Here is a 23,526-nt window from a genome sequence, read left to right on the forward strand (position 1 = left end):
AACAATCACCTGGCAAATTTGGTTCCATTTAGTTGGTTAGTTCTCGAGATAAGCAGAAATTTGTGTTTCATTTGCTATGAAACCACTATAGACATACTTGTTACCTCTAAAAACATTCACATACCAAATGTGGTTGTATTTGGTTGATTGGTTCTCGAGCTGTGCGAAATTCGTATTTCATTTGTATGGGACCCCTCCCTTCCAGAAGAGGGAGGGGTGTCAAACCATTATGGATATATTTGTTACCCCTAAAAACATCTACCTACCAAATTTGGTTCTATTTACTTGGTTAGTTCTCGAGATGTGCAGAAATTTGTGTTTCATTTGTATGGGACCCCTCCCTTTCAGAATAGGGAAGGGTGTCGAACCAACATGGACATATTTGTTACTCCTAAAAACATCCACTTGCCAAATTTGGTTCCATTTGCTTGGTTAGCCTTCGAGATGTGCAGAAGTTTGTGTTTCATTTGTATGGGACCCCTCCCTTCCAGAAGAGGAAAGGGTGTCGAATCAACATGGACATATTTGTTACTCCTAAAAACATCCACATGCCAAATTTGGTTCTATTTGCTTGGTTAGTTCTCGAGATGTGCAGAAATTTGTGTTTCATTTGTATGGGACCCCTCCCTTGCAGAAGGGGGAGGGGTCTCGAACTATCTTAGTCACCTTTTTCGGCCCCTAAAACCCCATAGACAGACAGATAGAAAGATAGACAGACAGACAGACAGACAGACAGACAGAGCTGCATTTTTATATGTTTAGATAGGTATCTGCACATCTCGAGAAATACTCAAGTGAATAGAACCAAATTTTATATGTTGAGGTTTTTGAGAGCAAGAAAAATTTTCATGGTGGTTCGGTACTCTACTGGAAGAGAGGGCTCATGAAACTCAAATTTCTTCACAACTCAAGAACTAATCAAGTAAATGGATCCAAATTTGGCATGTGAAGGTTTTTGGGAGCAAAAAATATTTTCATGGTGGTTCGACACCCCTCCTACTTCCGGATGGGAGGGCTCTCATTCAAATCAAACACAAATTTCTATCGTGGTTTGACACACATACAAACTATGGGTGTATCTTTAACTAGAATGAGGCTCAGAGGCCAGAAATTTTCTCTAAATGCCTTTTTGAAATCCAAGATGGCGACTTCCGGTTTCTAGAAAGTAGCCAAAAATGACCAAATACCATCCAATATGAGTGTTTCTTTAACCAGAATGACGCTCAGAGGCCAGAATTGTCTCCAGATGCCATTTTGGAATCCAGGATGGCGACTTCCAGTTTCTGTAGAACAGCGGAAAATGACCAAATACCACCCAATATGACTATCACCGGAACTAGAAGGATTCAAGCAGCTAAAAATTGACCTCATACATTGTAAGATGGCAACTTCTGGAAAACAGCCGAAAATAACCGAATACAACTACATGTGGATATTTCCGTAATCGAAATGTTGTATAGAAGCCCAGTTTTGAATTCGAAGATGACCAGTTTCAGTTTCTGGATGTTTTCGAAAATAACTGAATACCGCCCAATATGGGTATTTCCAGAATAGAGGTGATGTACGAAAGCCAAAAGTCGAGTTGCCATTCCGATAAAACCATTCATTTCAAACGATATAAACAAATAGTAAGGAATCAATGAATTTGCAATGTTTAAAATCATTGAATCAAACACAAAAATAGGCGGGACGAAGTATGCCGGGTCAGCTAGTATTTTATAAAAATCACTCGAAAAGCCATACCTAATATTTTTTATAGAATTTTAAGTAAAGCTAGTCGATTATTTCCATCTTTAGAGATGTTCAATAAAATATCATATATTGTGTGTATTTACATTTGTTGAAAAAAATCAGTAAAAGATTAAATGAGTCGAGCATTGAAAATCGGAAAACAGAAAAAAGTGCTGCCAAAAACGGAACCAAAAGGTTTCAAAATCGTAATGTGCCAAAAACGGAACTTAACAGTACCACTTCTATACAGAATAATCTTTGGAAAAAACATCAATCGAAAAAAAAGAACCAAAACTGCCGCCATTCAGGCATCATTCGGGTGCTGAAGAAAATCCCCGCCAAAACAGATGCAACTGCCTAACTATATCTAATATCAATTCAATAATAATCACCTTTGATTAAACCACCATAAAAACATGTCTTGCTCTCTAAACCCCTTAGAAATCCTCTAAATCCTCCTTATGTCAAGTTTGACTGTATTTACTTGATTAGTTCTCGAATTATATAGAAATTTATGTTTCATTTCTATGGGAGGGTCTCGAACGACCAGATAAATATTTCCTATTTTCAAAAATTTCTGCGTGCCAAATTTGGTTCCATTTGCTTGGTTCTCGAGTTATACATAAATTTGTGTTCATTTGTATGGGAGCCCTCCCTTCCAGATAAGGAGAGGGTCCTCAAACCAGCATTATAACCTATTTCGGCTCCAAAAACTCCTACATACAAAGTTTCACGCCGATCCGCTGATACGTTTTTGAGTTTAATCGTGTTTTACGGACTCCAACTTATTTTCTTTTCATCAATTGCAAGGATAAGGAGAATTGTGGTAAATTATACCACTAACAAGACCTAGATCTAAATGAAACGTTAAGCGTTAAGCGGCGTTTGTTGTTATACACGTTTCAACACAATAATCACATAAATAAGGTGAAATGTGGAGAAATATACCCTCTCTAGGGTCGGGAACTAAATGGAACCATCTCTATTGAGTCTTCGTGTATTTATTTCATTTTTGCACAAAAAAATTAGCGGCAAACAGAGCCAGAGTAAACCCAAAAACACGCAGGATGAAAAAGGACAAAAGAGACCCTTTCCCGTGTCCTGCACAGGATAAAACCATCATTTGTTGACCAATTTTACATAAGAAATGCTATATTTCAGGTTGTCAACTGGTGGGAATATAAGTCAATTTTTTCTGCCTAAAATAGGTTCTCTACCCCAATTTTGTCCTTCCAGAAAAATAGACACGTTCTTTTTGTTAACGGAAAATCTAATTTTAGGAGTTTTTACTGAGCCGATTGCCTAGCAATGATAAAAATATTTTAAGAGCAAAAACGGTTTGTTTGATCGGTATAATGATTTCGTCGAAGTTAAAGATACTAATTTTGTCTTTCCAAATAATAAAATAAACACTGTAAAAAACTTCTTAAAAACAATTTGTTCATTTTTGACAAGGTTATTTTTTTTTATTTCTCCAAGTTAAGTTAACTATCAGCTAACAGTTTGTAGTGTTCGTAGAAAAAAAAATTCTAAAAGGTGGGTTTTTCGTGATAGGTAATTTATATTTAATTTATAACTTTTGTTTTGTCTTGCAGTGTATTTTTTACTGTCTACAACTGTGTCGGAAACATTATAAAAATCAAATACACCGTTCTTGCTTTATTTTTTTAAAGTTTTGCTTTCTTTTTCTTCATGATCAGACAACCATCAATGTTTAGCTAATCTGTTGTAGTTTTTATAAAAAAAATATTCAAAAATGAGCTTTAAAATAATTATTCAATATTTTATTGATTTTTTTTGTGTAAAAAAAATGTTTTTACAATGTAAAGTATTGGCTCTATCATCCTAGAGCGTTTGTTTCTTGCATGATGACTCATCATACTGCAAAATATTTGTTCTTCATGACTTCATTAACCCCCTGGACGACAGTTGGACAAATCTGACAAAGGTCGACAAAAGCGAAACAACATATCACCTTAAAGCTCGAAATAGTTGCCGTGAACAGGTTATAGCTTTTTAATCATTCCTATGAATTCAGGAGTCGCTAGTGTATGCAGAAGGTGCGTCAAAGTGCTCGCCGGAAGCATCCGAAGAAGATTTGGGAATTGAATTTTGTTTGACCTGTCAATAGCTAAACGGACAGCGCATTAAAAATAAATTTCTTTTTGGGCGTCTTAGAAGAAAGAAATTGAATTTTGAGAATAGGTTCTGTTTCCATTTAATTCTACTACAAAAGAGTAGTTTGTTGTAGAATTTAATGGAAACATAACATATTTTCAATATTCAAACATTTAAGATCCATGTGACAAAAATTTGACTTAAAAAGAATATTGAGCTATAAATAAATTTGCTATATTACTCCCACTTTATCTGCACATTACGTGCTTTTTCGAAAGTTAATAAATTGTTAACCTCTTTGCGCTTAAAATGAATTAAAAAATTAACAAAGGAAATTCCAGGTTTATAACTGGTTTTGCATAGTGATTATTGTTCCACAAAAGTCACATAGGTAAGAACTATGTCAAGTAATTCTGTCAGAGTAATGTTGATCTCATCAATGAGTTGTTCGTTAGTGGGACCTTTCAAGACAACCTTGAACGGTTTGGCGTCGTAAATAAAAAAACATCTTTTCATTCAAATAACACGAATAAGAGGGTTGTATTTTTTCATTGACTTAGCCAGTAAGCAGTATACACCTCTACGGCCAATTTAAAAACTTTAACGTTAGACACAAATTTCAACGTTTCTTTTTGAAAATATCAAATTCAAAAACAATGCACGGTGCTCCCACAGACCGTTATTATAAAACAAAATGCACCAAAGAATCTGAGTACACCATTCGATTCGTTATGACGTCCAGAATCTCTGGTCAAAATTTCAAAAACATCGTACGGTACATTTTTGAGTAATGCCCTTTTGATGCACCCTTTGGTGCATTTTGTTTTATAATAACGGTCTGTGGGAGCACCGTGAATGGCTACCATAACAGGGGCTTTCTCCTTTTTGAACACAGTTTTATTTGAAACTGATTGATTATCAATAACTTACGTTCTTACGGTTCCTTGCTCATGTGCAATATAAAACACATTTTCACTACAAACGCTCTATAAATCTCTCTCTTTTGCTTCGAAACGATGCGTAACATCTTTTTTGCCCTGTCATTTCAGGCAATACGAAACAAAACGCAAAAAAAATATAAATAGGTAGTCTTGAAAAAGAGTGATGAGAACTGGTCGGCGTGCGACCAGACCGAGCCAAGCGCCATTTTCTTTAAAATTGAGTTATTAGCACCAGTGGATGTGCAAATTGATAATCTATGTCCCATTAAAGAATGAAATCATTTGAACAGTTCATAGGCGTGTTATAATAAAAAATCTCTGTAGCACTTTGTGAAAAGAACAAAATTGCGTTCGACCAGAGTGAACCGTGTACACAGACATGGCATCTAAAAAAAGTGATTGTTTGAGAGTTAAAAGCAAACTTTGCGATTTATTTTAACCAGTAACTGATTTCTACACTTCGAGCAGATCGTTAATACGACTGTCATCAGAATTAGATAAATGAACAGCCAGGTGGTTTTCGTAGAGCCGAATTTCGTTTCAATGGGCACATCACTTTTTTTTAAGAACTTGTTGAGCCAGACCGAACCAAGTGCATTTTAGTTTTATTTGATATTTTTCAAATAAAATTAAATTTTTTCTTGTAACAAACTGGGTTAATATACGTTAAATCAATAAAATTAGACAAAACCCGCTTCAAAATACCAGAGCATTTCATATTAATACTATCTTAACACTTAGCGCTTTGGCACCTGGAAATAGAGCAACAGAAATAAAGCTTTGCTTGTCTATCAGCTGTATAATCTTTGATACAGATTGGACTGAGAGATAAAGCAGCGTTGATATCTATGTATGACGTTTGACTAGTGAGAAAAATTAGCTTGTTTAATAGTCAAGTTAATATGTTGTATTAAATACGTTTGACCAGACCGAACTGAAGACCATTTTTTTAAATCTTTGTTTGACTAGAGTGAACTGAGTGCATAGGTGTCAAAAACAAAAACCAAATATTTTATCAATTATTGCTATTTTTCGCGTATTTATGATAACAGGACATTCATTAAAGCAGGTATTAGACGAAGCAAATATTTGCTATTTTTCAATACAGATTTTATTTTGTGCAAATGAAAATCGTACCAAAAATAGCAAATATTTGCGTCGTCTAATACCTGCTTAAGCCTTATTCATTACGTGTCAGCATTGAATCAATGATAAGTTCAAACACGATAAATTTATGGGTGGTCCAGCTTCAAATGCTAATTACTCAAAACAATGTGTTTGGCGCTTGGCTCGGTCTGGTCGCACGCCGACCAACTAACCTTCAGATAATTTTTAAAAGATGCACTGTCACATATTAAAAAAATTGAAGCTGAGGACAGTCCAAAACCAATCCACAAGCAACCGAAAATGCGAAAGACCTACCGGATAGCTCAAGTCACACTTGCTTTTAAGTCTTGGCAGGACGTTTTATCCACTACAATTTCAAAGTCTTGAAAGTAAATGGGTGTAACTCAAATCAATAATCTTTTCAATGAAGATGAAATTCATCATGTCACAATGTTTAGTGCTCTGGAAGCCGAACCATTAATAACTATGCAGGACTTGCTGCTAATAACGAAAAGGATGAAAATAAATTTATAAAAGTAGAAACAGACAGTAGTAATGTTGAATGTATTGACCTAATAAAATCCAGCGAACAAAATGTTCACAAAACAGCAAATTAAAACATAAACGATATCATTGTATGGACTAAGCGGAGTAGTAATATGCATTTATTTTATATATGACTCTTACGAAAAATATATATCCATGAAAAAAGTACTACCTCAATAGTTCTTTCAATATGTTATGGTCTTGTTATATCATGATTTTTTTTTTTTCGATTTGGAAACATATTCTGTTTGAGTTTACAAGTAATTGAGAATACGCATGTTGAACATAAAACATAATAAAATGATCTCTTAAATAGAAGACATTGTTTTTTTACTTACTTTAAATAAATATGTTCTAAAAATATCACATGAAAAAATGTTTTGGTCGTGATATAATCGACACATCACAGTATTTTATTCATACAAAATGTTGAAAGTTTTTTCCTTAACAACAACAAAAGCCAAAAATAAAATTTTGAGTTTACAATGGGATGTATGAAGTAGGAAGCATGTATAATTTTCAACCAGAAAAAAATCGCAGATACATAATCCCTTTAGTACTACATTCCGCTGTCGGAGCTAAATTTGTTTGTGTAAATATTTTGAAAAAATAAGTAATATTTGCGTGTAATTCCATCTGCAAACCAATTTTTAGTTGACTTTTGTATCGACGAATAACTGATATCATTCAAAATCCAGCTCGGCGTACAAAGAACAAACTGTGACTAAAAATGCATTTCTTTCAAGTAAACCACACCCATTTGTGCGTGGCCTCAACAGCCTTTTTATGGTATGTTCTGCGAAAGCCGGTGCAAATATTGACACAGCAGGTAAGGTGGAACTAGAAGAAGCAAAAACCGTAGTTTCGCGATGATATACACTTCAACCGCTTTTTCGTGTGACGATTGTTAGTTTGAGAAGAAAAGTACACAAAGTTTGAGTGGTTACGTCACTGGCGAAAACGCATCTGACCGGGGATTAGAAGTTGTGAATTCGAGTGCCTCCTGCTGAACTATATTTTTGGAAATTACTAACCTATTTCCAGGTAATTGATTTTTGCCTTTCTCCTAGAAAGGTATGGCAATCACTGGAAAAACCAAAGGTATAAAAGTGCTCCAAAGGGTCGCATCTTGTATATCAATCGACTTAGTTTGACGAGCTGAGCATTTTCTGTATGTGTGTGTATGTGTGTGTGTATGTAACGCTCTCCCAATCTCGATTTTCTCAGAGATGGCTGGACCGATCTTGATGAAATTATTTGCAAATGAGAGGTCTAGTTGCCCCATAAAACCCTATTGAATTTCATTGCCATCGGATTTTTAGTTTAGAGGTTATGTTTAAAAATGTGAAAATCACGAAACATCATTATCTCAGAGACTACTCAACCGATTTTAACAAAATTGGTTTTAAATGAACGAGCTACTCAAAAAACCCTTAACTTTTAGTTTCATGAAGATCAGAAGTTATTCAAAGAAACGTGTTCTGGAGAGTGTTTAATCTCACTCATGCTTCTCAGAAATGGCTGAACCGATTTCCACAAAATTAGTGTCATTTGGAAGGTCTAATTAACCCATAAGACCCTATTGATTTTTTTTGCAATCGGACTATTACTTTGCCTGTTATGTTTAAAAATGTGAAATCCAGCTTTGAAAAGAAACATATTCCGAAGACTACTTAAACTCACTCACTTTTCTCAGAGATGGCTGAACCGATTTCCACGAAATAAGTGTCAAATGAAAGGTCTAGCTGCCTCATAACACCCTATTGAGTTTCAATGTAATCGGTCTGTTACTTTGTCTGTAATGTATCAAAATATGAAAATCACGAAACTTCATTATCTCAGAAAGTACACAACCGATTTGAACAATATTGGTATCAAATGAACGGGCTAGTTAAAGATTAATTGATGAATTCTATAGTGATTAAACACGTGGTTCAAAAATTGTGAAAAGAAACATGTTCCGGTGACTTTTCAAATTCACTCGTTTTCCCAAAAATGGCTGGACTAAATTCAACAATCTTAGTGTCAAATGAAAAGTTTGGCTTTCCTATAGGTTCCCATTTTATTTGACTATAATCGTATTTTTATTCCAACTGTATCTGTACTGTATTAAATTATAAAAACAACGAGCGTCTATTATCTCAAAGATCACACGACTTATTTGAACATATCTAGTGCCATTTGAACGGGTTGTCCCTCAAACTCACAAGTAAGAAATTTCATAGCAATTTGATATGTGGTTTAAAAGTTATGAAAAGAAACGAAATTCAAGAACTATTTGAAACTGTTACTGCTTTGATCAAAACATATGGCCTCAACAAAATTTAAATTTGGTATTGTGCTTTTCGTAAGTTCCCGGTATTGCTCGTGATTGAAGTGTACGAAATTCAAAGTCATTTATTTTATTTCGCTATTTCTTCAGCACGAATATTTTACTCCTAATTATTACTATTTTAACTATTTGCCTTTCTCCTAGAAAGGTATAGCAATCACTTGCAAAACCGAAGATTTGGAAGTGCTCCAAAGGGCCGAATGGCATATATCACTCGACTCAGTTCTGTATGTATGTATGTGTGTGTGTTTGTGTGTGAGTGTGTATGTGCAGATTTTTATTTTCTCTCACTTTTTTCAAGGATGGCTGGACCGATTTTAATGAAATTATATTCAAATGAAAGTTCTAGTTGCCCTATAAGACCCTATGAAATTTCATTGTAATTGGATTTTTATTTTAGAGGTTATGTTTAAAAATGTAAAAATCGCGAAAATCATCAATATCTCAGAAACCACACAACCGATTTCAATAAAATTGGTATCAAATGAACGGGCTATCTTAAAAACCCTTAACTTTTGAATTTTATATAGATTGAACATGTGGTTCAAAAGTTATGAAAAGTAACGTCTTCTGAATACTGTTTAATTTCACTCATGTTTCTCAGAGATGGCTGGACCCATTTCCACAAAATCAGTGTCATATGAAAGGTCTAGTTACCCCATAAGACCCTATTGATTTTTTTGCAATCGGAATATTACTTTGCCTGTTATGTTTGCCTGTTGTGTCAAATGAAAGGTCTAGCTGACTCATAACACCCTATTAAATTTTACTGTAACCGAACTGTAACTTCGTCTGTAATGTATCGAATTGTGAAAATCACGAAACTTCATTATCTCAGAAAGTACACAACCGATTTGATCAATAGTATTATCAGATGAACGGGCTAGTTAAGGGTTAACTGATGAATTATGATTTAACACGTGGTTTCAAAGTTTGGTTGCCCTATACGTTCCCATTTCATTTGATTATAATCGAACTAAGCAACCGTTATGTATTAAATTGTTAATAAAACAACGAAATTCTATTATCTCAAAGATTACACGACTTATTTGACCATAACTAGTGTCATACGAACGAGTCATCTCTCAAACTTACAAATAACAAACTTCATAACAATTTGATATGTGGTTCAAAAGTTATGGAAAGAAAAAAAATTCAGAGGCTATTTAAAACTATACCTGCTTTGATCAATATATGTGGCTACAATATAATTTAAATGTGGTTTCGTACCATTTGAACGTTCCCGGTATCGCTCGTGATTGTATTGTTCGAAATTAAAAGTCATTTCTTTTATTTCGCTATTTCTTGAGCATTTACATTACGTCAAATTTCATATTTTATACTTCTATTACAACATCATTATTTTGAGCTTGAGCTTGATTGATCACCACCGGTTGCCACTTCGTTACTGACCAGGATCGATTGGAGTTGTATATCGAATTTAGTGATTACTGCTTGGGATTTAGCTTTTCGATGTGCATCTCCAATAACCCCTGCATGCTGATCAGTACCGACGCCTGCCGGTCGAGAACGTAGATCAAAGGAAGGAAGGAAAGGGGTGTTAGTTCGATACTTGTTGTTACTAGAGGCCGGATATACTCCTGCACACTCCACAAGCACCACGGGTATAGGTATTTTGTGTTAGTTGTCTGTCGCGTTTCTCCTCTACATACGATAGAACTCTTGGTGGTATTTAGGGGCACTCGTCAACTAAGATATTTTTCGCGAACCTATCTTTTATGTATCTAAGACGTTTTGTTTCATTGATTAAGGATTTTAGGAGTACGACGGGAATAACGAGCTTTGTACTAACAGAGGAACTGACCGACTCTTCCAATTTTGAACCCGACGTGCACGCACTTTCCCGAGGTTAGTGGTGCGATCTTCGATATATGAACCAACGAAAGCGCGCCAGGTGCCAACATGTTTGAAACCTTATCATATTTGCAGTGACGGGATACAAGCGAATCGTGGAGGTGAAGTAATTTCGGTTACCTTACGTATCGTACGACTCTACGCGTTTCTGCTCATGAACAGCTTAATTTACCCATTCACGAATCAATGAGTAGCTTTATTTCGTAAGACGTTAAACTTTATTCGGAAACTGTACGCCGACCGCAATTTTAGAGGATATAAGATCTACAATGCGTTTTTTCTCTTGTAATATAATTTTTCGAGAGTTGGTGCTAAATAGAAAACAAGTCGGACGGAATCTCTAAGACCTCCCGAACATCTCACTGTTACACCGTGCGATCATTGAAAGGTAAAGCCGTCGTACTCGAAGAGGCATACTGTGCACAACCACGAGAGTGCGCGCGAAATCCCCGACAGACCGCCTATTGCGAAAACAGGCTCGACGCGTTCTAAATCTAATCTGTAAAATGGCAAAGTTGCATGAATTCGAAGCCTGTGAAACTTGTACAAATGAAACATATGCTAGTTCCAAATTAAATCACAAAACACCGAACTAATCACAATAAAGATAATGTCGTTGAGGTCGTCACTTCGCCATACATGATTTCAGCGCAACTGAATAACGTTTTTGTATAGTAATATTTGTCAAAAGCTAGGGGATTTGTAATAAAAATGAATAAATTAACGGCATGCCAAATACTACCGATGCCGGAAGTTTTGGTGATGTCATTTTTAAGTAAATAAACTAAGATACCTACTGAATATGGAAACTGGCAGAGTTTCATGCCTTCAAAGCCTAAAAATTAGGAAAAGTGCAAGTATGCATATCGAATAAAACAGAGTGTTAAGTTCATTAAAAAATGCCAAAACAATCGCAATCAAAATTTAGTCGTGGGCTTTCGTCAGCCCGACCATAACGGTTACAGTTCAATTAAATAAAAATTGTTAATGTGTATTACAATTGTCCAAAAGCTAGAAAAATCATGAAATAAAAGCATAGAACTGGGTAAAATGTCTGTAACCGACCAGTTTGGGCATGGTAGGCAATACGATCAAATACTAGTCGTGTGCGAATATTAAATTATCAAATTTTTTAAACTATATTGTAAAACTGCCTATTCTGTCTTGTAAGAGTGAGCGTGTTTGAAGATTAATAACTCCCATCTTATCAAACTGTACAATTTTATCTTTTCCAGCATAGTTAGTCTAAACAACACGGTGGCGACACAAATCTCTAGAAAGCCAACTACTGAATACGCATCTACCAATTGGTTATAAAACGTCCAACTTACAGCGTTGGGTATTTAAAGTTTGTAACATACTCCAATCTATACATTTATCTCAGTCACCTACCAAATGCACAAAACTGACATGCTCTGTGCATCCAAAGCCCAACAAATAAAAAAATCCGAGGCGCACCGTAAAATCTGCCAGTTCAAGCCCCACACCGCATGCGCTTTATTCTTTATATCGATTCTCTATTTCTGTACAGATCCGCATTGACCCAGTAGGACAAAGAAACGCCAAAAATAAAGTTTCAATTATTGTAAAATGCAAGTCTAATCTTATTTACTTTTGTTGTCTTAGATTCGTTCTATGCTAACTTACAAAACCCCAGCCTAATCATCCAAATTGTCTTAGTATAACAACATTAGTCAAAAAATAGCCAACATTTAGATATGTAATCTCAAATTATTTTAAAGTGTATGGTGTTCATGATTCGGTCGCTTTGAGATGAAATAAATAAAGTTTGTCCCATCGAATCCGCTGCTGTACCTGAAAACTGAAAATACACATCTTGAACAAAATACACTTGCGTTTTCTAAAATATACTAGCCCTTATGTCTTAATCTTCCAGGATATTATCACACAAGCAATTCTTTCATATATGCCTCACAAGTTTCAATACAAAACAAAACAAAACTATGAAAATTCGTTTTGTCCGTGGGCAAAACACCGCACACTCGCCTTACACGTAATTTTAACTTGTCAATCCGAACGATATAATTATTTTCTGTGTCAGTATTGTTGCTACTTTTCAGATTATTTCACATCTCACATCACATCATTCACATCCATTGCTATTACACATCAGAGAGAAAATCATTTTCTGACATGGACCGACCGGTCGAAGCAGTGAGTGAGAAAAAAGGGGTTCCCAAAGCAAGAGAGCAAGACTCGAAAACGTTCTCACTATCTTTTTCCCACTCACAACAAAGACAGTACGAGGGCTGAAAGTCTGTGCGGAAAGAAACGAATTCAGGTTACATCGGATCAATCTTGCGAAAAGATGCCAGATGCTTTTGCTCGAAATTACAAAGTATTCATCTCGCTTATTCATAAGTTGTTTGAACTGAAAAGAAATCGGTGCAAAACCGGCATCCCTGATCCTGCGTGAGAGAGAGACATTTGCGATCGCAGCGAGTTGCAAATCGAGGGGCGCGCTGCTGCTTAATATTTGCGCATTTGTAATTACTGAGTTCAAATAACGGGAATCTGAAATTACTCCATCAAAAGCGCATTTTGAATAAATCTGCCGCCACTACCACTTGACAACAATTACTGTATTATATATAACCAATTTTACTCTATAAGACAGGTCATGGCAATAACAGCAGTAAAACCGGTAAAAAATTAACTAAGTCTTTAGCGAAATTTTTATCAGATACAAAAACATATTGCAACATGATACTTATCCCTCGTTATATTTTCCATGAAGCTACTGCAGGATGACTTTTTGAAGGCCGAAAGCAGTTCTAAACTTTATCGAATTCCTGTCGATGATTCGATGATTTAACCTATTCTTCACTTCACACAGCAACGTCACTCTGCATTTTTGCCTTCTAACATCAACAATCACTTTGATTTCAAGATTAAACATTAAAAAACACCTTCAAAACACGCACCACATAAACTATCCAAACTGCTGGGCAGAGATGCCAGATCTCCTCCTCCTATTACAACATCATTATTTTACAACCCAAAAAGTGAATACACATTTATTGGATTGAAGCGTTCATGTAAATCTATTTTTACAAATAATAAGTTTGAATGAGAAAGGCTGGGTGGATTAATTTAGGTTTTTCCATCGTCATTTACTACCAAAAAAAACTGTTTTTAGAAAAGAAAGCATTTAAATATTTGTACTAATTTTTTTGGTCAATATAAAATCGAAAAGATCTTGAATTTGAAAAAGCAGACATTCATGTAAATTCTGAAACAACAAAGAGTAACAATTCGGTCCAAATATAGAAAAATACATTTAATCGTTGTATCGCGCAAAGAGGAAAAATAAGGCATTATAAATTTCATTTTATTCATTCTCGTACAGTTTTCTTATAAAACCAACGGTTTCTGAGCTACAATGCTTTGAATAAAGCCTACGCAAAGATGTATACTCCCTTTTAGAAAATAACTCATGGGTCTAAAAAATCTTTCCATCGTGTTATTAATTTAGCTTTAAAAGCTAATAACAAGAAAGAATACAATGAAGCATCGCATAAGAATCCCCATAGCAATGGGAAATTAAATATCAGGTTTTATGGAAGGCAAGCTTTGATACAAAACCAAGTCGCGACATCAAAAGAGCAAAAAAAAAAAAAAAACATTGCACCTACCTGCATCACATCCGCGGCGTGTGTACTGTTGTGATATGTGTTTTCTGCCTTGTAATACTCTTCCATTTTGATAAGCCATAGTTTGAAAGTCATTTCATCACAGCAAAAGGTATTGTAAACGTCGAATCTCCGCAAAAGTTCAAGACCTGCAACATATCGAATAAATTATAACAATTTTTTATAATTGGTTAGAAGTAGAAGGATTAGCGCACCTAAACAAACGAGCGGTCGCTTTTCCGTCAGTTCTTCCAGCTTAAATATCTCAAAATCCCAGGCCAATGCACTGTTTAGTAATTCGGACAGTTGTGAAGATTCTCTGGATTTGGTAAACACGATGCTGCCGGTGGACGGTCGTCCTCCGCCTCGAATGATCGAATCGTTCGAACTTCTCCGAGACGATATTGTGTTTGTAGGTCCTTGCTGCTTGGGGTAATCAGACTTTTAATAGTAACAAAGTTATTCTTCAGGCAACTACGCACCGTCAACAACGCTCCTATAAGGTCCGTTGCTACCGGATCTTCGGTGCGCATTTCCTTCATCTGGGGACTGTAGAGTCCTTCCCTTTTGAGAAACTCCATCACCCGGTCCAGTAGTTTAACCTCTTCATGGGAGCAACTCTCCTGAACTTGAGTTAGCAAGCTTAGAACCTTGGTGATAGGTGCCTCCAGTGGAAGCTGAGACAATTTGGCCAAACTGGTACGGCGTAAACCGTCGGAAGCTATGGAGCGGACGTCAAAACTGCCACGTCGAATCGAATGCAGCGAACCTCGAGCCATCTCCTTGCCCTGGGGAAGCGTTTGCAAGGCATCGCTGGCAAGTGCCGTCAGGGTGGTTCCGGCAGCAGGCGATTCCAAAATTAGAACCAAATGGGTGGGACTTCTGAATGGAAATAGCAAACAGTGTCAGCGTACTGGTTAAGTATCAATATACACGAACCTTCCTATACAGGAGACAGGTACGGCGCGGACGTGAAGATGCAGCGTTTCCTGTGATTTTCGACGAGTGCTGATGTACCCTTCGTAATCCTTATGTCTACTGGTATGAGATAAAATGTTGCTAATATCAGCCGTCACCATGTCGCTGAGAGATCTGCCAACGATTTCGTCCTAAAAGTGTGTGTAAAGATTATTAGGGTAAACAAATAGCAAAGCCTTGGTGCTACATTCCGATTCGAGCTTGACCTTCAGTTTATCTATACACAGACTTCGCAGCCGACTATTTAGTTTACAGGACAATTGCGAGGCTAGCGCTACGATCCTACTGACACTAACGTTTCTCCCGAGCCGAGACTCGAACCTACGACGACTGGCTTGTTAGGCCAGCATCGTACCTCGAGACCATCTGGGAGATTAGAGTAAACAGGTTTGGTGAATCGACCAGACTTACCAGTTTCATGTTCAGGACTCTTTCACTTGCCCGATTTGCGTACTGGATTCGCAACGTATCGTCAGTGATAATGATCGCTTCCCGTGAACGATGGAGAGCTGTGTATAAAGCCTGTTGATTATAAGGAAACAAGATACAAAAAATGAGCTAAATTTCTGCAGTTTCTGTTTGACCCATAGCGAAAAATTGAATTTAATTCAAAATTTTCACGGTATGTCAACCGACTGCCAGACACCATTATCATATTATTTTTTGATGAGCACTGTTATGCACCAATCAAGAGTTTTTATACCGCTCATACATATTTGCCTTTCTGCACGAAAGGAAGATCAATAATCCAGTGTCTGAATGATTAAATAACCGCCTACCTACTTGTTGAAAGCGGATTCGTTTTCACAAGTCTGTCCGTGCAGTGTGGTGACAACTTGAATGACATCCTTCATAACGATGATGAGGATGCTGGTGGTGTTGATGACGCGGCGATAATGTATTTGAACATAATTTATTTCAATACATCACGCTGATATGCGTGCTGAAGCACGCGGACACAATATTTGCACAAAACGGTCGTGAAACTAAATTCGGTGTCATACATTATCACCTGTTCCAGTGTCACCTTTCAGGTTCAAAACTGTCGGACCTTTTGAGCAACTACTATGTAGTCCGAGAAAGGATATTTGTCATGCTCGGATGCCGGATAAAGTGCTTTAGAAAATGTTCAACACAGAACGCGAACAAAATTATGAAGAGGGTCAACACATCACGCTTTGGTTCAATGAAAAGGCTGCTGGATGTGTGACCCCTGTGCTGCGATAAACTCTATGTCATTATCGCGAATAGATTATTTATATTCTCTGGGAATTGTTCCCCAGGGGGGACACTGATCTGCCGTGGCAGCTTCTATTGTTTGTGTTAGATTTGCGTCATATTTCGGTTGAGTGAAGAGCATTGAAATCGGTAGTATTTATGCAAGGACTGATGACGTGACAATCGATTTAGATTTACCGATCGTTTGGCTTGATTTTCGGAAGGATTAGTTCCGTTCATAAAAAAACTACCAGAGTCATACTAACCTGTTGCGTGGATATCACATTCTGCGGCCGGACCAGCGAGTGTTGAATCTGTCGCAGTTCCGAAGAGCAAATGGATACGTGTGGTGATTCTATTATGCACTGTCGGGAAAGGGAAGAAAACGAAATTCTGGGTGAATTAGGTTCGGTTCAAAGTTGAAAAACTTTATCCAAAGCCAAGCGCATTGCTAACGAGGCGCATTTCGTCGCACCGCAACCAAACTTCTCCGGTGCACAGAAATGAAGCATTGGAATGTGCTTATAGTAAGAGCTTCTTACCCGGTTGAAGCCAACATCCAGCAATGACATTACAGCCGTATCGTCCTTTTCGAATACACTGGAACGAGAAAATGAGAACTCAATTGAAATGGCTTTTGAAGCTGGGAAAAATTAAAATGCCAAACGTGTGCTTGTTGAATACTCCAACCTTGAATAGAGCGTTTAGTACATAAAAGATAGGATCAAGATGTATGCAAATGTATGTTATGTAATTTATACTGAAAATAGAATTATACTTTCGATCATTTTGGTGCTATGGGCTCAAGCAGGAAAGTTGCGTTTAGTGCGTTTTTTAATTGTATAATGACAGTGAAACATTAGAGTACGGTTAGAATTACCATGAAGTTTTTACCTTTTTTTCACTACTGCAACCATTGTGGTATGCTGACTTCCTTTCGAGTTTCGTATAGACCTGCAAATGTGATAAGAAACTGACATCAAAAGTGTTTTATACTTGAGCAGCAATTAACCTAATGAGAAAAGTAACAGTTTCTAACACCGTTCAAATTTTAAATGTCGCAATAGGAGACATATCATCGTATTGATTTTGAATTTTGCCCCCCCCCCCCCCCCCCCCCCTTGAATACTTCTTTAGCAAATCTCGGTTTGCCTTACGAAGTTGATATTCAGCTTGGATTATTGCAATCAGTGGTGCAAGTATCGAGATGGTGTAAGGCGAAGCTTTGAGTTTTCGAGCGCGTTAGCACCGTCGTTGCCTATTAGTAGGCGCAAGCAAAGTAAAGGTGTAAGTAACGCGAACCCTGCTCTGCCGGATCACCTTGTTATTATTTACCAATGGAATGTCACTGACTGAGTTTACTGCTAAATATATTTTTCGTACTTCTAAGCAGGTTAATTATAAAGCAGATTATCTGAGTTAATTTCCCTCTCTCTCACGGACTTTCATGGAAAGGATATTATAAAAGCAAAGTATTTGCATGGATCAATTTGCAAAAAAAAACGAAGAAAAGCAAAAAAATGGTCGAACTATAAGGTCACTACGTTATTGTCGGAAACCACTTTTAAATTCTTATTTGATATTCCATTTCTTGTTATGTTGTATTCAAAGCCTTCAATACCAGTTAACATTTATCAACTGGCTTGATTGGGAGTGTTTCGATTAAATTTAAAATTGAAGATGTTCCGCCATTGAACAAAAACACAAGTTATGTTAAAAATACCGGCGTTTAGAGCATTACCCTCTATCATGGCCGAAGATTCCAGAACCGACTTTTCAGGAGACTCCACGTTTCTAGAAAGTTGTCCAGTGCAGTAAATTGTTTATTTTCGATTTAGGCAAATTACTACCTCATTTTTGAAAAAAAAATTTCTAGGACAGATTACAATAATCTGAGCGCCAGCTAAAATGTTACAATTGGGTTGTTTAGCTATTCACGGATTTCCGATCTTTATATATCATCTGAAAGAGTGTAATTTACTGAGCAAAACGTGATTTTTTAAAACTTTATATCATTATCCTTCGATTTTTAAATGAAGAATTAAAATTCGCTCCAAATCGCTACAATGACAGTTGTTATATGGGCGAACTGTCATTGTAGCGATTTCGAGCAGTTTTAAATCTTGATTTAAAAAGCGAAGGACAACGATAGAAAATTTTTTTAAATCACGTTTTACTCAGAAAATGCAGATCTTTCAGATGATGTAAAAAACTGATATAGCTAAACAACCCAATTACACAGTGTAACAGAAATTTACTTTTTCTTCTACTTCGGCTTCTTTCTATGATTTTTTGATGTATTAGGATGCAAAATTAAATTTTCCCGAGTTAGAACACGTTTTACATAACATAACAATGGCGCCATTTTGAATTTGCCTGCAGTTTAAGTGAAGCGAAATTCACGAGTCTACGCTCCGAGCGAAGTAAAAATTGGCTGCAACTGACAGAATATAAATGCACTTAAAATCAAGTTTTCGCTTGCTGCTGCTTTTTTCACTAGCGTTTGCATACGTGAAAAAAGTAAACCAAAGTGGAAAAGATGAGATCCACAACCCTCGATTTCGCTAGATCGAATTTGTTTACAGTTCCAAGCGAAGTGAAATTTTTCGCAGGTTGCATTTTTCACGGGCGTGAAAACATGAACATTTTGTATGAGATTTTCACTTCGCTTGGAATTTTAAATAGGGCTTAGGACAGAAAATTGAGTTTGATATATTTTTCATGGAAGGTAATTTAATTATGTTAGCTTACTTAGAAAAAAATTCTACGCCCTCGCGTGCGGCCTTCCGGAAGTTAAGCATTCTCCGAAAGTGTTATTGACATACTATCTTCAGAAGATATTTAATAAATAAAAAGCTTAAAGTTTAGTTTGTATCTCCGCCGCTAGAGGCGCTGCAAAATTTAACTTTTCAGTTTGACGTTTTAGAGAAATGAAGTCTTCAGCAAAATTGTAAACAATGTTATAACAAAAAATTTTGCAGAAGGTTTTTTTCCTCTAACTTCTTCAGTTTTCGAGATACATCGTTTCGTATTAGACCAGTCCCTAACACTCGATTTTTTAAATATCTGAAAAACTGTAGCATTTAGAAGGCTATATAGATCGCATAGAAGCAAAAACTAGCAGACGGTAGAAATGGTCGAGTTTGATGTTTTTCAAACTGGACCCGAACCCAATGTTTTTTTCCGTTGAAATCCGAATCCGAAACTTTTTTTTCGTTCCGGAGTCGGATCGAACCCGAAAATTTTATTTTTGTCAAACGTGAACCCAACACGAACCCGAAACTGGGAAACCCACACCCGAGATTTTTTTGGGTAAATTTTTTACACCAATTTAGGGCTGCTTTCGAACTTTGAACCACGAGTGGTATTAAACATTCATATTCAACAAAAACATGATATTAGACATCATTATCTTATGATTATGCTTATTTAAACCCGACCTCAACCGGACATTTTGAAAACCGAAACCAATTATTGTTTTCTACAAAGTTGTGTGTTTGGAAAATATACAAATATATTTTCTGCCTTCTAAATACTACAGTTTTTAGATTTAAAAAAAATCTCATTTTAAGGACTAGTCGAATACAAAACGTTATATCTCCAAAACAAGAAGAGTTAGGAGAAACATGGTCTTCGGCAAAGTTTTTTGTTACAACATTATCTACAAATTTGCCGACGACACCATTTTTCTAAAGTGTAAGATTGAAAAGTTAAAGCTAAAATTTGTTTTTAGTCTTTGAGGCTTTTTATTAACTAAATATCTTTTGAAGATATATGTCAACGAAACCAATGTTTAAAGAGTTAATGAAGTAAGTTCACGATTTTAAGCTCTCGTACCACTGTGAAAGATATTGAAGAATTAGATGTAAAGGAAAGGTAAGTGGTTGGGAAACCTGATAGGGAATAAACCCATGCTTAAGATTTTTCTATTAAGATTCGAACCCACGACCATCCTCTTGACAAAGCGGACTCTGTAACCTTGCGGCTACGCAGGTCTTCTACATGTGGATAAAACAATGCATTTTCCTCTATTTGGCTGTCTTCAAAAACCACTCATTCGTGCTTGTCAGAACACGATTAAGCTTTAATAGCCGTGCGAAAATTATTTCTCTTTCCATTCCTCTTATTTCTTAGTTTTATTAGAGGTAGGTTATTAGAAGACAATTTATTGTCAGTTATATTCCAAGGTTATGTTAGTTAGGACCTACTGAATGGCTTAAAATTTCCAGAAGTATATGAGTTAGAATTTTATTAAGTTGAAAAACTTGGAAAAAGTGTCAAAAGAAAACCCGCACTGTGGTAGTTTTAGTTCAATCTGCAATTTAACTGCGTTCTGAATATGAGTTTTCCAGCAATTTATCCTCATTTTGAATTAGTAAAAACAAGTAATTACCTAATGAATCAAACGTAAGTCGAAGATAAGCTACACGTAACCAGACTTTTACACTGACTGATAAAGTAACAATGGTTTTTGTTTTGACTGTTGAGCAGGAAAAGCGAAAAGTGTCAGTCTACTTAAAACGCAAACAACTCACCTCCCGAGGGCGTCCGCTTCGATGATCCGAGGATGTCGGGCATCGACGATGACGATGTGATGGCCGCCGCTGGTCGCATTCTGGAATGCCTCGAGGGCGGCTTCGGGCGATTTGACGAAGGTCGGCTCGAAGTTAAGCCGATGGCTGGCGCTGACCAGCGCCTCGAACACGGGGTCATTTTTGCAAAATGCTATTAAAATCTGTTGGATAAGATAATGGGAACAAATGGAACGTAAAGATTTACGATTGAATTGTTTCGCTGGCTGTGCGCGGTCTGCGCTAAACGGATGGCGTCGGATGGGATCGCGGTGCGGCGCGAATTAGCGATAATCCGAGATTTCCGATTATGACGGCAATTATTGTGTGTACACTGCTAGGCCAGGCGCTGAGTTACGCTTACCTTGATCGGTGGGTTGGGTGGCAACAGGTTGGGAAATTTTAAATCCGATATTAATCTCTGCGAAGTTGATGGTGCACGAATATGAAATGGGAAGAAAGAACGAAAAAAAAAAAGGTTAGCACTGCGGAAGAATTAATCTATACTGCAACAAGCGTTTGGCAAAAAAGATGGGGTTCACACTGACCAACAATGAAGAACTTTCCTGTCTGTTTTTTTTTCAGCATAGTGTAGAGAATCACTATCGACTATCTATGCTGCAAGCCAAAACATAAACATATACCGAAAGGCTCAACAGAAATAAGCGAACTACTTTTAAGCCCTTCACAGAAAGCTTTAAAGGCTGCGTGTATAACTTGGATACTGCTACAACATATTTTAATTAACAATATTATATCTTTCTGGTACCTGTTCAGTGAATAAGTCTTCAGATATGTTTGAGCTTGAATGAATTATACTATTTTCACTAGCTAAAAATTGAATTATCAAATTATCATTAGAGTTAACACTGTTATATCTCAATGCAACGTTTCATTGGAAAAATAAAATAATAGAACAATAATTAAAATAAAAAAATATTTCCAACATTGTGAACCAATGCTTGCTCCTTCATACAGCAACGATTTCTCCCGTGTGGCGCTTTCCAACCCGCTACTAATAACCCTCAGAAGAGGATTAGACACCGTCTCCGGTGGTATCCAATCGTACCCGGGTTCGTACTCGTACAGTTGTATTTCAAAATCGTGAATCACCCGCCGTTTCAACTGTGGGTTGATTGCATTCAGCGGAAGCATGCGGAACGTATCGAACCGTCTCCGCTCGCGGGCACTCAATACCCGAATTAAAATCTTAGACACACGGTATTCTGACTGCATGTTGGCTCGAGTTTTCGACGAAAAAACACTTTTGTAAAAAGAGAACTTGCGACCGATCGAGACGCTTCGTAAACTTGACATTTCCCTTTGCAAAAACAGGATAACTAGATGGCTTGTAGTAAACTTACCTCATCGAAGTCAAGCGGGCGTCCTTCAACGATTTCGTGCAAGCTGCAAACGCGCTGTCGGTGCAAGCGTCGGTTGTTGCTAGCAGCAATTCGCTCCAGGCTGCGAGGACGAAACGCAGAACCATTGGCATTCACACGCGTGTACGCTTTGGGTGTACCGTGTTTATCTGGACGAAAGCGATTTTTAGTATTGACATTTTACAGACACATCGTCTCTCGTATCTCAGGAAACGCGTTGCCTAACCCGAAATACGAGAACCGATTCCATTAGAATTAACCGAATGCACGCACACGCACTATTTCCTATTATTACCATTTTTCACGATAATCTCATTCAACCGCAGCGCCCGCTGGTCCAGGCTCTTGACCAGCTCTAGCACTTCTGGTCCAGCCGTCGTGTACCCGCTGTCGAGATCCTCGTCATCCGTCGAGAACAAGTGGTCCTCGTTGTCCAGCAGTGGCTTCCTGCGGAACTGGACCGGCGAATCTGGTATCGATGTATCGTCCCCGCCATCTAGAGACACCGCATCATCGTCCGCACGAGGAAGGGAAAGCGACTCGTTGGTTGCTTCTGCCATTGCAATCGGTATGGTTTCGAGCTTCTTCACGTCCAACACGTCCACTCCGGTTGCCGAGGGCTTATACAACGATTCGACACTTTTTCCGATAGTAGTTTTTTTGAATAAGGTCTTTATACGAAAGCAACCGTACGATTCGCACCCGTCCATTATAGTCGGAAATAGGGAACTTTTTCGACTGTCTTTGCGTTATCAGCTGGCCAACTGTTGCACATTCATTTTCGAGACGAAACCGGCTTCCGAATATTACATGGTATCACTTTTTCTGCAGTCGATCCTTCGTAACTGCTACAATCGGAATGATATGGATGTAGATATTTCGATTCAGGAAAAGAATGGGTTTTACCAATTTGATTCATACGTTTGCTTAACTAATTCTTATCAGGTGACAAGAAAGAGTATATAATCAGGCTTAAAATCAATATTTCTACTAAGGTCCATTGAGTCGTGAATAGATTTTTGAAATTTTTAAATCATGCAAAAAAGTTCCAAAATTTTTAGTAACAGCCCACGT

At 37.1% G+C, this 23,526-nt stretch overlaps 1 protein-coding gene across 11 annotated transcripts in view; it reads right to left on the reverse strand.

Annotated features, from left to right (window-relative positions):
• LOC129723213 (high affinity cAMP-specific and IBMX-insensitive 3',5'-cyclic phosphodiesterase 8) overlaps positions 1-23,526 on the reverse strand; it is a 202,008-nt gene that overhangs the window by 8,891 nt on the left and 169,591 nt on the right. For 9 of the 11 annotated variants that reach the window (XM_055677277.1, XM_055677276.1, XM_055677275.1 and 6 more), the window contains 10 exons: positions 21,435-21,491; positions 21,035-21,234; positions 17,394-17,453; positions 17,042-17,099; positions 16,766-16,864; positions 15,693-15,803; positions 15,243-15,412; positions 14,786-15,185; positions 14,519-14,726; positions 14,307-14,452 (listed from right to left, as the gene is read on the reverse strand). In XM_055677277.1, coding sequence (XP_055533252.1) covers positions 14,307-14,452; positions 14,519-14,726; positions 14,786-15,185; positions 15,243-15,412; positions 15,693-15,803; positions 16,766-16,864; positions 17,042-17,099; positions 17,394-17,453; positions 21,035-21,234; positions 21,435-21,491 — 1,509 coding nt within the window. Of the gene's footprint in view, positions 1-14,306; positions 14,453-14,518; positions 14,727-14,785; positions 15,186-15,242; positions 15,413-15,692; positions 15,804-16,765; positions 16,865-17,041; positions 17,100-17,393; positions 17,454-21,034; positions 21,235-21,434; positions 21,492-21,839; positions 21,902-22,017; positions 22,355-22,434; positions 22,602-22,747; positions 23,288-23,526 lie in introns of those variants that run through there. The other 2 variants (XM_055677272.1, XM_055677273.1) reach the window with 2 other exon arrangements.

Source organism: Wyeomyia smithii, chromosome 2 (genome assembly GCF_029784165.1).
Source record: "Wyeomyia smithii strain HCP4-BCI-WySm-NY-G18 chromosome 2, ASM2978416v1, whole genome shotgun sequence".
In the NCBI taxonomy this organism is placed as follows: domain Eukaryota; kingdom Metazoa; phylum Arthropoda; class Insecta; order Diptera; family Culicidae; genus Wyeomyia; species Wyeomyia smithii.